General features: G+C 41.2%; 4 protein-coding genes across 4 annotated transcripts; all 4 read left to right on the forward strand.

Annotated features, from left to right (window-relative positions):
• Positions 1-804: 804 nt before the first annotated feature.
• Positions 805-3121, forward strand: MELLADRAFT_105479 (uncharacterized protein; the record flags this gene model as incomplete). Its single annotated transcript, XM_007408670.1, has 8 exons — positions 805-968; positions 1630-1703; positions 1791-2092; positions 2176-2257; positions 2431-2524; positions 2593-2740; positions 2824-3002; positions 3076-3121. 8 exons carry the CDS (start codon positions 805-807, stop codon positions 3119-3121), a joined length of 1089 nt encoding a protein of 362 aa, XP_007408732.1.
• A 745-nt stretch (positions 3122-3866) lies between these two features.
• On the forward strand, positions 3867-7462 carry MELLADRAFT_47966 (uncharacterized protein; the record flags this gene model as incomplete). The annotated part of the gene is made up of 10 exons (XM_007408671.1): positions 3867-4011; positions 4079-4173; positions 4257-4344; positions 4436-4514; positions 4575-4674; positions 4753-4970; positions 5072-5442; positions 5549-6724; positions 6809-7087; positions 7163-7462. 10 exons carry the CDS (start codon positions 3972-3974, stop codon positions 7288-7290), a joined length of 2574 nt encoding a protein of 857 aa, XP_007408733.1.
• Positions 7463-7940: 478 nt separating this feature from the next.
• MELLADRAFT_105481 (uncharacterized protein) lies at positions 7941-9076 on the forward strand (the record flags this gene model as incomplete). Its single annotated transcript, XM_007408672.1, has 5 exons — positions 7941-8102; positions 8296-8406; positions 8483-8569; positions 8685-8784; positions 8877-9076. The coding sequence occupies 5 exons, from the start codon at positions 7941-7943 to the stop codon at positions 9074-9076; spliced, it is 660 nt and encodes a 219-aa protein (XP_007408734.1).
• A 595-nt stretch (positions 9077-9671) lies between these two features.
• On the forward strand, positions 9672-9897 carry MELLADRAFT_85297 (uncharacterized protein; the record flags this gene model as incomplete). Its single annotated transcript, XM_007408673.1, has 2 exons — positions 9672-9734; positions 9775-9897. The coding sequence occupies 2 exons, from the start codon at positions 9672-9674 to the stop codon at positions 9895-9897; spliced, it is 186 nt and encodes a 61-aa protein (XP_007408735.1).
• Positions 9898-13982: the final 4085 nt, after the last annotated feature.

The following is a 13982-nucleotide window of genomic DNA, read 5'->3' on the forward strand; positions in this document are numbered from 1 at the left end:
AAAGCAGAAAAGCACATGCAACGAGAACAAAGGAAAGATACCAATTAGGCACAGTCAATGCAGAAAAGTTTACCACAAAGTGTGATTCCCTATTCTGGTTATACCTTTGTTCTCGACTTACGCACTTTTAGCGCTTTTCTATTTTCACATTGCTTTTCATTTCCCTTATCCTATTATATTCTTTTTCTCTATCTTACTTGTAAAACGGATCTTGCCAGATCCGTACCGACCATGTACCGCGCCTCCACATTATTAGGTTGTAAACCGAATCCTGTAATACCGGATTCGGTCCTTTCTTTTCTTCCATCTAACTTGTATTATGGTGATCCCCGATCACCTTCTTGTTGTATCATCTCTCTTATATTTCCTTATTCATCTCTCTCGATATGATGCTCGACTATATAAACAGCTCGCATCATCATGGCAATACAAACCCCAAGTTACTTCCTGCTTACAATTCACACCCTATCATTGTGAGTAGAATCACAAAAGCTCAAGCTTTTGTAGAATTGACTGTTATATACTCCAGCACTGTTTCACAGCTGGTTCAACACTCAAGGTCTTGTCGCGTGGTCAGCAAGCCCCTCCCCCTCATCAAAAAGCGACAACCGCAGGATTTGAACCTACGCGGAGAAACTCCAATTGATGATTGATCTGTGTGATCCTAGAGGGAGAAAATTCTAGTCAATCGCCTTAACCGCTCGGCCAGGTTGTCCGTGCGTTTTCTCACGGTTCAAGGTATATGACTCTTCCCGTGTGCAAATGAGGATGCAACTGCTTTATAGCCCTCCCTCTCTAGCCCACATGGGAAGTGCTGCAACATTAAGGATCTTCAAACCAACAGATGTCAATCGAAGTTGTACAAACAGCCAGAAAATCCTTCACAAGGAGCTCAAAATTGGCCTGCATTTTCATCTCAAAAAAACTAGTGAAGGAGATCAGGCTTCATCGTGTAAAGAGTCTCAGAAGTAAGTTGTTCTTCTTCTGCTGTCAAATTTGGAGCATTGGGCATCTGGGGGCTTGGATTACACTGTGAGAGATACCTTAAAACAGGATCAGAAGTGTCGAGTGGTAGTACGATTGAGGGAAGAAGTGGTTTGTCGATCAAGATGTGTGTACGGATATAGCTCTCATTCCGTCAACCTATATTGCGTTAAGATGAGATCCTCGAGAAAATGGTGTCTGTTCCTTACATAGATATTGGATTTGATGGTGGAGCATTCATCCTTGATTCTCAATGAATTTGAAGGAGAATGAGGTAGGGTCCAGGAACATTTGACGTGTTGCGATTTGATGTCCGGTCACAGAGCTGGCTTGATGGACGATTTGAAGTCGCATCACGACCGTCGCTCGAGGCCGCAGCTCACCCGACCGACCAGAAATGACCAAAATTTGACAGGCCGATCAAATTTACAGCATCCAGATTCCAAATCACATTCCACGATCGATCCATTCTTGCCAAAATTGAAAGAGGGCCGAGTATGCTCTATGAAAGATAGTTTGAAACAGGCAAGTCTTTTCTTTCCAGCTTCACTGTGATATCATCAACTTCTTACCAAAGGCTATTTTTTCCAGCGGTTAACTTCAACAATCCCCACAACGCGTGGAGACTTCTGACTCTGGTGTCAGCATGGGTATGGCTGAGGAAGGTGTCCTTGAAAGCAACGCGGAGGGTCCTATAGCTGACTTGACCGCCCACCAGTGTACGTTTTCCTTCTCTTATTCAATGTTATAATCATCTCCCCCTCCTTACACGCGGCCTTGCTAAAGCTGTAAACTTGCGATTACAGATGACAAAATCCGGGCTCAGCGATTCGATTTATCGGTTGACAATGCTAATCATGATGATAACGCTACATCGGCTTCGCCGCCACCTTTTAGACGAGTGCTTTGGTTGAAACAACCCTATCGAGATAACTACCAATCACGATCCCTCATCAATCACTTACATTCGAACAAATCATCAATTAGATCTCATCATCAATACTCGACTTTAGTATTATCATCTTTACCGCTTTCGTCTCATTTATCATCTATCACCATTTTTATTGGTCTCTTCTTGCACCTTCAAAACCACCAGATTGATCCTCAGGTTAGATTCATCATTGCTGTCAACGTGCTCTAAAAGGTCGTACTAATCAGTACCTGAGCACATGCCATATCTTTACACCCTAGCTTCTCATTTGGGTCAATCTATCTATAGGATTCTTTGGCTACATTGTTTACGAAAGAGCTAAACCAGGTCGAGAGCTTAACCGTACGCTAACTTACTCTGGCATTACACGTTTCCTGAACTCATACAGTATTATACCCTACCTCGGGTGATTTTTTCGATAGGTATACACACTCTGCGATCAACCGTAATTCTCATAATTCTCATATTGCTACTTTCTCCTGTTCTCAAAACCTTGACTCTTTCCACTTCTTCAGATTCAATTTATGCTTTAACCACCCTTCTGATATCGATCAATATCCTATTAGCTGATTATCCTTATCAGATTACAAATCCTAATGTAGACATCAGGTGAGTCCCCCTGTAGTCTTATTCAACCTCATATCCTATCGTACTTAACAAGTTATTATCCATTTTAGCTTTGTTTCCGCTTTATCACTCAATGCGGCCATCTTTGCATCTGTCTTATTAGGATCAAGATTAGATTCTAATGCAGGCGTTTTCAGTCTGACGATCTTTGCTTTACAATGGTTTGCTCTCTTTCCTATCATGCGTCGTGATATGATCGTCAGTAATTTTCTTCAAACTGGAGGACCAGCAGTCAACGGAATAGCATCCTGATTCTGATAAATGAATTCCATTTCCAATAGCGAAAGCATCCGAACTCAGACCTTAGACCAATCGTGTTAAACGTATCGCTTGGGTTCATTGCTGCTTCAGTCATCGCTCCCATTTCTGGCCTTGCTCTAGCTCTTTACACTTTGATTGTTCCGATAGGTACTTGCTTAGTTTTACCTGCAATATACTCTTTTGTACAACGATATAAGAAGTATGTCCTCTCAGTCTCTTTCAAGATATTCAAAAATGGTTTTGCTGATGTGATTTTCATGTTTCATTCTTAGGGACTTGAGGGGGCCTTGGGATTGCGCTATTCCTAGAATCTCTTGAGAACTTTTTTGAGTCTCTTAGGGTACTCAAATTATGATGTACATTTTCACGATCATGCCTGCGCCTGCTCTGTACCACCTGGCTCACTGAACTAGACCAGGTAGTAGTACTTTCAACAAGGTGGAGCCACCAGATTTGTAGGACCTCCATAAATCATACAAGCAAAAGGAGACTTATTTGATCACTTTCCGCAACTGTCTCTTCTGTATTAAAAACATGTCTTTAGCATATATCAAAATGGAATCATCATGAGCGGATTAAACTATCATTAGAACATCTTGTAAGAATTATTGAAATGATGATGAAACTTCAGTCAAGGAATCCATATGTTCAAACAAAATTTATTTCTCAACGGGCTGTGACATTCTGAAAATCTTATGCTCTGCATATCAAAGTCATAACACAGACACTTTTCAATTATAAAATCCGAAAAAAGCATGGAACAAAACAAAAATCTTAAATTCAAGCAACTTCAACTTGCCAAGCAAGTTACATCCAATTCCATTTTCTCAAACACCCTCGAGAAAGTATCATCATATAGAAATAATTATGCTGATACAAGTTGTTTCAAGTCATCAGATGTTTTAAAATGGGCATGTGTTGAAATCAAAGTGGCAAGAGTGACTTGGTATGTATTTGATGCGTGAGATTAGGTAGTAGGATATTAAGATTGTGTATGCTTATACATAGAGTCAAGTGACATTAAGCTTGATGATCGATCGAAGTCAACAACACCAACCAACCAACTAGCCAACCAATACCACCAAATGAAATCAACTTACTAAAACTACTTCAACATCCTCAACACTATTCAAGAAACCATCATCAGTATCATCATCAACACAACACTATGCTCTTAGAAGTTCATCGAAAACTATTGGCTCGATCAGGTAACAATCAAATTAATGCCTTTTGAGTCTCATCTTACCACTAACTTTCATCGTCATCGAACAACAGAACGTGTAAAGACTGTCGACTTTCATCCAACCGAACCATGGCTTTTATCTGGGCTTTACTCTGGGAAAGTTTTGGTTTGGCATACTGAAACTGGTGTAAGCCCAAGATGATCGAGAGAAGATGCATACATGAGCTTTTCTGACAACTTGCTGAACTCATCCAACTCTCTTACAAATAGGCATTACTCAAATCTTTCACTCCTACTGAAGTGCCAGTTCGTTGCGCCAAATTTATTGCTCGCAAAAATTGGTTTGTGTGTGGTTCAGGTCCGTATCTTGGTTCTCATCGAGCTTCGTTCTGTGTGGGTATAGATGATTTCCTGAAGAACAAAACTAAGCAATAAACTGGTTTGTACAGATGATTTCCATCTCCGAGTCTTTAACTACAATACCTCAGAGCGTGTTTCTGGATTCGAAGCACATCCTGATTACATTCGGTACGGTGGAACAAATCAAAATGCTTGACCAGGACTCAGACTGATTATCGATTTTCATAGATGTCTGGCAGTACATCCCACTCAACCTTTTGTACTCACGGGGAGTGATGATATGACCATCAAACTTTGGGATTGGGAGAAATCATGGAAATGTATTCAGGTTAGCAAGCAACTCAACTTGAATGTCGATCACCTTCTCTTTTGAGATTGATATTGATGTATATATTGTCTCCAAAAGGTCTTCGAAGGTCACGCACATTATATCATGAACTTGGCGTTTAACCCTAAAGACTCCAATACATTTGCTTCTTCGTGTCTTGATCGAACGGTCAAGGTTTGGTCTCTCGGATCCCAAACTGCAAACTTCACTCTTGATGCACACGAGAAGGGTGTGAATTATGTGGAGTATTATCATGGCGGTGATAAGCCTTATATGGTCACCACTGGTGATGATCGGTGGGTGATCTTGTTTACCAATATCACCTAATCGACCTTCGCTGCTTGTCTTCAAACCTAAGAATTCGAACTAACTCACTTGCTTGTCTCCTTTGCAACAGTCTAATCAAGATCTGGGATTATCACTCCAAGTCATGTATCCAGACACTCGAAGGTCATCAATCTAACGTATCCTACGCAATCTTTCATCCCTCATTGCCCATCATCATCTCCGGCTCAGAGGATGGAACAGTCAAGATATGGCACGCCTCGACTTATCGACTTGAGAACACACTTAATTATGGACTCGAACGAGCTTGGTGTGTGACTTATCATTCTAAGAAAGGTAATGACCTTGGTCTTGGTTTCGATGAAGGTTCAGTAGTGATCAAACTGGGTCGAGAGGAACCTAGTGTCAGTATGGATGTGGCTGGTAAAGTAGTCTTTACGAGGAATGCAGAGGTTCTTACGGCTAACGTTGCAGCGAACCAAGGTCAGTTTGATTCTAACATTCCCCAATCTATCACATCTTTTGAACCAGTTGTCTCATGTCTGCCCTTAAACTCACACATGCACTCACATTCACTGTCTAATCATAGACAACGAAATTCCTGATGGACAGAAGTTGAACATCGCCGTCCGTGAACTTGGGAACACCGAAGTATTCGCACAAAGTCTTCAACATTCACCCAATGGCCGATTCGTGACCGTCTGTGGCGATGGCGAGTTTATTATCTATACAGCGCTAGCATGGCGAAACAAAGCCTTTGGAACTGGAGTAGGATTTGCTTGGGCAGCCGACTCAAATACATACGCGGTTCGAGAATCGAGTTTTAAGATCAAAATTTTCAAAAACTTCAAAGAGAGACCAGGACACGTGAAGATCAATTATTCAACTGAATTAATTTTTGGTGGTGCATTATTCTGTACTAAAGGATCAGGATTTGTTTGCTTTTATGATTGGGAAACTGGAATGTTAGTAAGAAGGATGGAAGTTGAAGCTAGAGATGTTTATTGGTCGAATTCCGGAAACTTTGTAGCGATCGCTGGAGAAGAATCGGTTTATATTTTGAGATTCAACAGAGATGCTTATAGTACATTTTTAGAAGAAGGAGGTGAAGTAGGAGATGAAGGGGTTGAAGAAGCTTTTGAATTATTACACGAGTTGACGGAAGTGGTCAGGACGGGTAAATGGGTTGGAGATTGTTTGGTTTATACTAATGGGTCGAATCGATTGAATTACGTAGTAGGAGGACAAACTCATACGATTAGTCACTTCGATCAACCTATGTTTCTATTAGGTTACCTTCCAAGTCACAATCGAGTCTATCTTTGTGATAAAGAGTGCGCAATTTATTCATTCGGATTAGCAGTATCGGTGATTGAATATCAAATTGCGATTTTACATGGAGATTTGGAATCAGCTTCGAACTTGTTAGAGTCAGTACCTATGGATCAAAGGAATCGGATTGGAAGATTCTTAGAATCTCAAGATTTGAAACAATTAGCTATGGAAGTTTCAAATGACCCAGATCATAAATTTGAATTGGCCATTCAATTAGGTAATTTAGAGTATGCATTAGAATTAGTTAAAGATTCAAAAGATTCGGGTGCTCAACCTAAATGGAGGACGATTGGTGAAAAGGCTTTGAATGATTGGAACGTGACACTTGCAGAAGAATGTTTTGATCATGGAGATGATCTTAGTGGGCTTTTATTGATTTATTGTTCAAGTGGTGATAGGAATGGATTGAAAAAATTAGCCGAACGAGCAGGTTGAGTACTTTTTCTATTGATTTAATGGATATGAGATATTAAATGATTGACTGATTGATTAATTTTCTTATGGATTGAAACAGAAAAAAGTGGAGCGAACAATATAAGTTTTGCATGTCAATTTCAATTAGGAGAAACCGAAAAATGTATAGAAACATTATTAAAAACAGGTAGAGAATCAGAAGCAGGATTGTTTGCAAGAACATATTGTCCTAAATTGATACCTAAGGTGATTAAAGAATGGAAAAAATCATTAGAGATTAAAGGGAAAAATAAATTAGCTGAAAGTTTGGGTGATCCTGAAATTAACCCAGAAGGGTTTGAAGAAGGTTGGCCAGTTGATGAGATTGAATTGGTTGATGGTAAGTTTTATGACTTGTGTTTTTTAACGATTAGGATGGGGGCTGATTGTGTGTTTGGATTTGGATTTGTGTAAGGGATGGAAAAGGTGAAGTTAGATGAACCAAACAAAGAAGAAGAAGAGGCGGAGGAGGAAGAAAAGGAAGAGGTGATTGAAACGACAGGAGTCGCAATAGCTGATGATGATGATGATGATGAAGAATAAAGGAATCTAATGTCTTTGTTTTCTTTCTCCTAGTTTCTTTTTCTTTCTTTTCCATTTGCGATTTGTTTTTTATGTTTAAGAATTGAGGTGAACTAGCATCAGGATGATTTTTTAGTAAACAAAAAAAAAGAAACTTGATCAATTTGATTGACAAACTAGATTTGAACTCTTTAGTACATAAATATGGTACTCATAATGCCATGGCCTCTTGTCAAGGCTGAAAAGTTCTACATTATTGACTGTTTATACATTGGATGGTGGATCCCGCTGTTTATCGCCGTATTAACAAAAACCACATGCATGGCTTTTTTAAGGGTATGACCTGAGGTACTCGACCGTACACAACATGATTAATGTGTTATTGTTCATCAAGAGTTTTATGTCTTTCTTTCTTGGATTCATTTGCTTGAATATGAGTTTGCAGCTGTTTGCAGCTCACAGTCTTGATGGGGATCAGGACCCGTGCTATGTCGGGTCGGATCAATTTAATACACTCGGGTGATCTTATCTTGTGGTACACCAGGGTACACCCCCTTCATCAAGCGTATCGAGTCCATATATTCACATCGAACCCTTGGATAGATTTCTAAAAATTCATTGGACTCTTCTCTTAACTTTCATCCTGAGATAATCAAAGTCTGATGAAGAAGATGCAGAAACTCAATCCGGAGATAACAGCTTTAGTCTTAGTTGATATTCAGAATGATTTTTTACCCCCTTCAGGTTCATTGGCCATACCAAACGGAGATGCGATCTTACCGGTTGTTCATCAAGTTTTGGAACTCGACTGGGCTTTGATCATCGCCAGTCAGGTTGGCCATTTTTCTTTCTCAGAGAGACAAATTGAATCGAGCGCCTTCCAAGCTTTTGCAAATCTTGATTCAAAAGTTCAGATGTATCATATTATATATTTTTTGTTAACCTAATTGGTGTTGCTTATCGTCGCTGAAACAAAAAAACTGATCGAATATATTGCGTTTTGAAAAATCTTGATTTGTTCATCAGGATTACCATCCACCTGATCATATTTCATTTGCGTCAAATCATCAACAAGAAGCAGAATGTCCACCAAAAATTGATCCTAACTCTGGAATTGCTCTATGGCCAGATCATTGTGTTGGTTGATATTACAATTTCTCAATCGTACCTTTTTTGATTCCTTGATATTCTACTTTTGAAATCAAAACAAAAGGTTCAAGGTACTATAGGTTGTGAAATTGAAAATGGAATTAAGAAATTGCTTTCTCAACGTGATCAATTGGTTCAGTTTGTGAAAAAGGTTAGCTTAATAATATTTTGCTCTTCAACTATTTCTACTTTATGTACAGCTTTTTTCCTCTCTCCTCTTATCTTGAAATGATTTCTCTGATTAAATTTGAAATACGTATCTATAGGGTCAAGATCCTCAAAAAGAAGAATATTCAGCCTTTGACTCATCAGGAACGATGGATAAGCTCCTCAAGTCTCGAAACATATCCACACTGGTTTGCATGGGTTAGTTTTCACAACTCACATGCCTAAATATGATCTTGTACTATTTTTTTTGCTATCTCTTATGGATTCTAACAATTTACAAATAAAAATAGGTTTAGCAGCAGATTATTGTCTTGTCGCCACCGCTCGCTCTGCACTTACTTCTGGCTACGAAGTTTATTGGCTCAGCTCAGGTACACAAGCAGTTGGAGGCCAAGAAGTTCAATGCAAGATAGAAGCCGAATTAATCAACGAATTCCCAGAAAGTTATAAAGTGATCAACCTTGAAGAACTTCAGTCATACTTCCAATAAACAATATTTCTCATGACTCAATGGCTCCTCTATTCAACCGTAACTCTAATATGTAGAGAAGATGCTGAGTAGTGCTGAGTCTATTCCTGTCTAGTCTACCCGTCGGCATCTTTTTTATATAACGCAATCGATTCATACTATTCAAATGATTTGTTTCAATGAAAATCAATTTAAAATGGGAGTCGGCTAAAGGCTTGGAGACCCCCGAGAGTCGGGTAATCCGGCCGGTTCGGGGGTCGGATGAGGATCAGGATTACGCGATGGTACACCGGCAACCCCTGACGCGCAGCGCAGTTTACTGCGCGAAAATTGCGCCTGCGCTGGTGTCCGCGCACCGCACTTTTGCACATTTCCCACTGCGCTGTCACGCACCCCAGGGGCCTTTGCGTTTTTATACCACTGCGCATTGGCGCAGTGCAGCCCGGTGCATTCTGCGCAGTGTGCGCAGTTTGCGCACTTTTCAAGGCCCGTTTTTGGTCGGAGCTTCCGCCACTGTGAGCCACCATCAAAAGTACTGAAGAGCCCCTTGCGTAACAATCTAGACTCGATTGATCTTCGATCCTCACGTCATTGGAACTTCTCGACCAACTTATCAATGGATTTCCGAATATGGATGCCTAATGGCGCGTGGCAGGACCCACCTGAGCTGGATCTTTCAGTTTCACAGTCACCCTCATTCCTGGACTTACTTGCACTAGCCATCGGTTCGACAACTCCTGATTCTCGATCTGATCTATATGATTCATATATCTCAGACTCTAGATTATTATTCACACCGGTCGATTCATCCTATACTTCCGCTTGTCTATCAATTATTTTGATCCCACTTCAAGTCTCGTTTACATCGATCACATTCAGAATCACGTTATACACTTTTTCTTATCATTGTCACTCCTCATACTTCTCTTACAACTCGTACAAGCTACATTTCACTATGGCGAAATCATCTTCTAAGAAATCTCAATCTAGTAGTATCAAGTCCACTCGCAAGTCATCAATGTTGTCGTCAACCACCAAGGTGAAATCCAAGCCTCATCAACCTACAACTGTGATCATTGATGACGAGGATGAAGATGATGACGCCGACAAAAACAATCCTACTTATGAGACGGAAGATGAAGATGACGAAAACAAAAACGAAATTGACAAAGAAAACCATGATAACTCGTTCAATAGCACTAAATCTCTGGTTGATGGAAAGCGCAACAGGAAAGCTGAAGAGAAGTCTACCGCCAGTAAGAAAAAGAAATCGGTGGCACCAACAAAGAGCAAGAAAGGGGTAAATTGTTTCCATCTATCCCTTCTCACCTTTATGTTTGATTGTTGACTTTTAATTCCTCGCACAGAATTACAAACTTCCAAAGAATGTCGACCCAGATCAAGATTCAGATATCGAGGAGATGCCTGGACCTGATTCAACTGGGTCTCCTGTCGAGGTTTATGATCATATAAGCCTCTACTTCGAGTCCGAGCTTTTTTGGCGAGAAGATAAACAGGTATGCTTTCTATTTTTGTTTCATTAGAAACAAAACTGATTCCATTCCTACCTACCCACAGCAACCCGGCGAGAAACCGATGTACAGAAGATGCTTGTTCTGTCCCAAGTCGTACAGGATTGGCGAACGGAGCAATTGGAACCTAACAGGCCATCGCGACGGTGACGCTGGTCGGGCACAATGCGCTGGACGAGACAATGCCATTGCTGCTGGTGCTAACTTGCCTTTGCCTTGGAAGGCTCGGCAAGCTGCAAAGGTGGCTGCACAAGAAGCTGAAAAGCATAAGCACGAGAAATCCTCACTTCAAGATTTCTTAAACTTACCCAAGTTCTCAGTTGGTCTTTTGAATATGATACTCGTCCTGTGGCTCCTTCAAAACTGCATCCCGTGGCTTCGTATGGAAGACCCATACCTTCAAGCAGCATTTGCCCTTTGCAACCCCAACGCGACTCTCTGGTCGGCATCATGGTCTGCTCGGTGAGCAATGGAATACTTTGAGGAATTCCGTGGGAACCTCGTTCAAACTCTCAAGGTTTTGTTTCTTTTCTTTTTCTTTCAAAATTTATTTAGATCCCTCTTGCTAACACACCGATCTCTTCTGCCATAGGGTCTTGACTCCAAAATTTGTGTCATACACGATGTATGGACTACAAAAGGAGGCAAGCGGGCTTTCATCGGTGTAGCCGTTTCTTACATCGATGAAAACTGGGAGTTTCACGTCACACACCTGACGTTGAAGCTCATAGCATGGAATCATTATGGATCATTGCTGGCTCGACCAGTTGGCAAGTTTCTTATTCGACACGGTCTTCATAAAAAGATAAGTCTTCTGTCTTTTTATTTCATCTCTTCTATTATTCCTTTTATGTTTTGAATTCGGTTTTGTTTCTCTCTTTTTATCCATAGAGCTGACATGAGTTTTTCCTGATGACACATGCTTGCTCAGACAACCGACTCAGGATCCAGCAACCCAGTCTTGGCGAAGGAGCTGGAATCAATGTTCATGGACTGCGACGATCCGATATTTTGGAACTCGTCTCGCAATCAGATCCGATGTTATTGTCACAAGTTGGCATTGACAGTCAAGGCCGGACTTGAGACGATTGGACTCGGTGATCAAGGCCGAACCAAACCTACAATCCCCTCTGGCAAACGACTTAGGTTACTCCTTCCTGACGACCATATCCCTTCACCCAAAATTGTCATGGCCGACGGTAATGTAGTTGATGAGGATGGTGAGTTAGCTGATTGCAATAGTGATCGGGAACAGGAATCAACCCTAGAAGCAGGTGAAGACGTCAAGGCAAGCAATGCCTCAGGGGATGAAGAGCAAGCATCCGACTACAAGGAACAGAATCCTGATGCTTCTCTCTTACCTCGAGCTGTAACCAAGGTAATGTCTCCTCTTCCTTTCATGATTCTAAAACAAGTGACTGATCAATTCTCTTTAAAGGTACGACGCATCAACAAATTGATAACTTCGAGTGCACCACGCCTCAATCACTTCAAAGCTTGTGCGACTCAGCTGGGATTCTCGGGTGGTGGGCTAATTGCTGCCCATGGTCAGAGGTGGAATATATGGTTTGATGCTCAAACTCGCTTGTGCAAAGCTAAATCAGTAAGTAGTCACATATATCATTGTATTATCGTTTCTTGGTTCTTGTTTCTAATAATTTTTCTTTTGTTTTGTGTGTAGGTAATTAATCACATGATCAACGAAGATTCGGAAGGTTTCTACGAAGGCATTACCATTAGTCCTGAAGAATGGAAGGCTATTGAAGCGTTGAATGATGTGTTGGGGGTAAGTGCCTTCGATTTTGATGTTTCCAATAATTACCAACTTTACTAACTTCTCCTTACAGTTTTTTCTGCGATCCACCAAGAAGATGGAAGGCGATGGGCCAACTGGTGCCTCGGTTCTTTTTCAGTACTCTGGATTAATCTCGGTCCTTGTCAATACCAAAAACGCCACACCACATCAAGGGTTATCCAAGATGATCGATGGTATGATCAATCAGCTCCGTGGATACCAGACAGAGGCACTTTACTGTGATCCACTTGTCATGGCAACCATTCTCAATCCCCGACTTCGACTAGAGTTCATCAAGAATAAATATCCTGATTATGCCGGACGCGCCGACGAGCTATTTCGCCAACACTTCTCGGAGTATGAGAAAACTCATGTTAATCCTGCATCACAATCGACTAGCGAGGCCGAAACTCAAGCCAATCGACCATTCGATCCATTTGACGAAACAAATGTGTTCAGCACCTCAGCTAAACATGTTCTGACCATCGACGAAGAACTTGAACAGTACTTCTCCGGAATGCATCCATGCGAAGGCAATACTGATATATTAGTATGGTGGAGAGTAAGTCTCATTATCTTTTATTTAGCATGACCTTGGCTGACTTCCTTATTGTTGCAGCGCAATCAAAATTGATTTCCGAAGATGGCTAAGATGGCTCGGGACTTCTTGGCTTGTGTGGGGTCTTCTTGTGCAGTTGAAAGAACCTTTTCAACTGCAGCAATTGTGTGCGCAAATCGACGAGGTGGCCTATCATCAAGATCCATTGAAAGAGCTGTTGGAATCTGTCAATGGCTCAAACAAAAGTTTGTGCCTTCAGGTGATCTTGGGAAGGCGGTTTCAGCTGTGGAACAGCTTGTTGCAGGTTTGGCAAAGAAGAAGAAAAGTGCAAAGGTGTAGTTATTGAGATGGTTCCTTCTTGATCCTTGTTTTTCTCTCTATCTTATTTTCTCAGATTTTTTTTGTTCTTCCTTATATGTCTGTCTTTACTGCTGGCTCTGTGTGCTCTGTCTCATGTGTCTTGTGTCCCATCCTCTTTATTTACAAGCTTGTGCGAAAAAAAAAAAAAATTGTGCCGAAAAATAGCGCAGTTTTTCGCCACTGCGCTGCGCTAAACTGCGCTAATCTCAGCGCATGGCCCCCCCTCAATATTTAGCCACTGCGCTGTTTCGCAGTGCAGCGCAGTGTTAACTGGGCCGACAAACGGCACAGCGCAATTTGTGCCAAAATTGCGCTGCACTGCACTGTGGTCAAGGGTTGACACCGGATATCCGACGGATCCAGTGGTGTATTTAGCTTGCAAAAAGGTGTATGTGGTTTGCATTTCACATCAAAGAAAGAAAAAAACAAAGAAGGAAGTAAAAAGTAAAAAAAAAAGAAACTAGTCAATTATGACTGCAGCAGGAGCAGGGGTCTCAACACGCTCTTCCATGTACAAAGGACCAAAGACTCGGTACCAGTCTTTAACACATAAGGCTCCCTCTACATGTCGAGGTGCAAGACTAACTCGCTGGGGTGCCAAGATTTGTTTAGCCTTGGTAAACACCCCCTCCGAAGGACAGCTAGTTGCTGGAATCGCCAAAAAACTCATGGCCATGTTGG

Source organism: Melampsora larici-populina, assembly GCF_000204055.1.
Source record: "Melampsora larici-populina 98AG31 unplaced genomic scaffold MELLAscaffold_13, whole genome shotgun sequence".
Taxonomy (NCBI): Eukaryota; Fungi; Basidiomycota; class Pucciniomycetes; order Pucciniales; family Melampsoraceae; genus Melampsora; species Melampsora laricis-populina.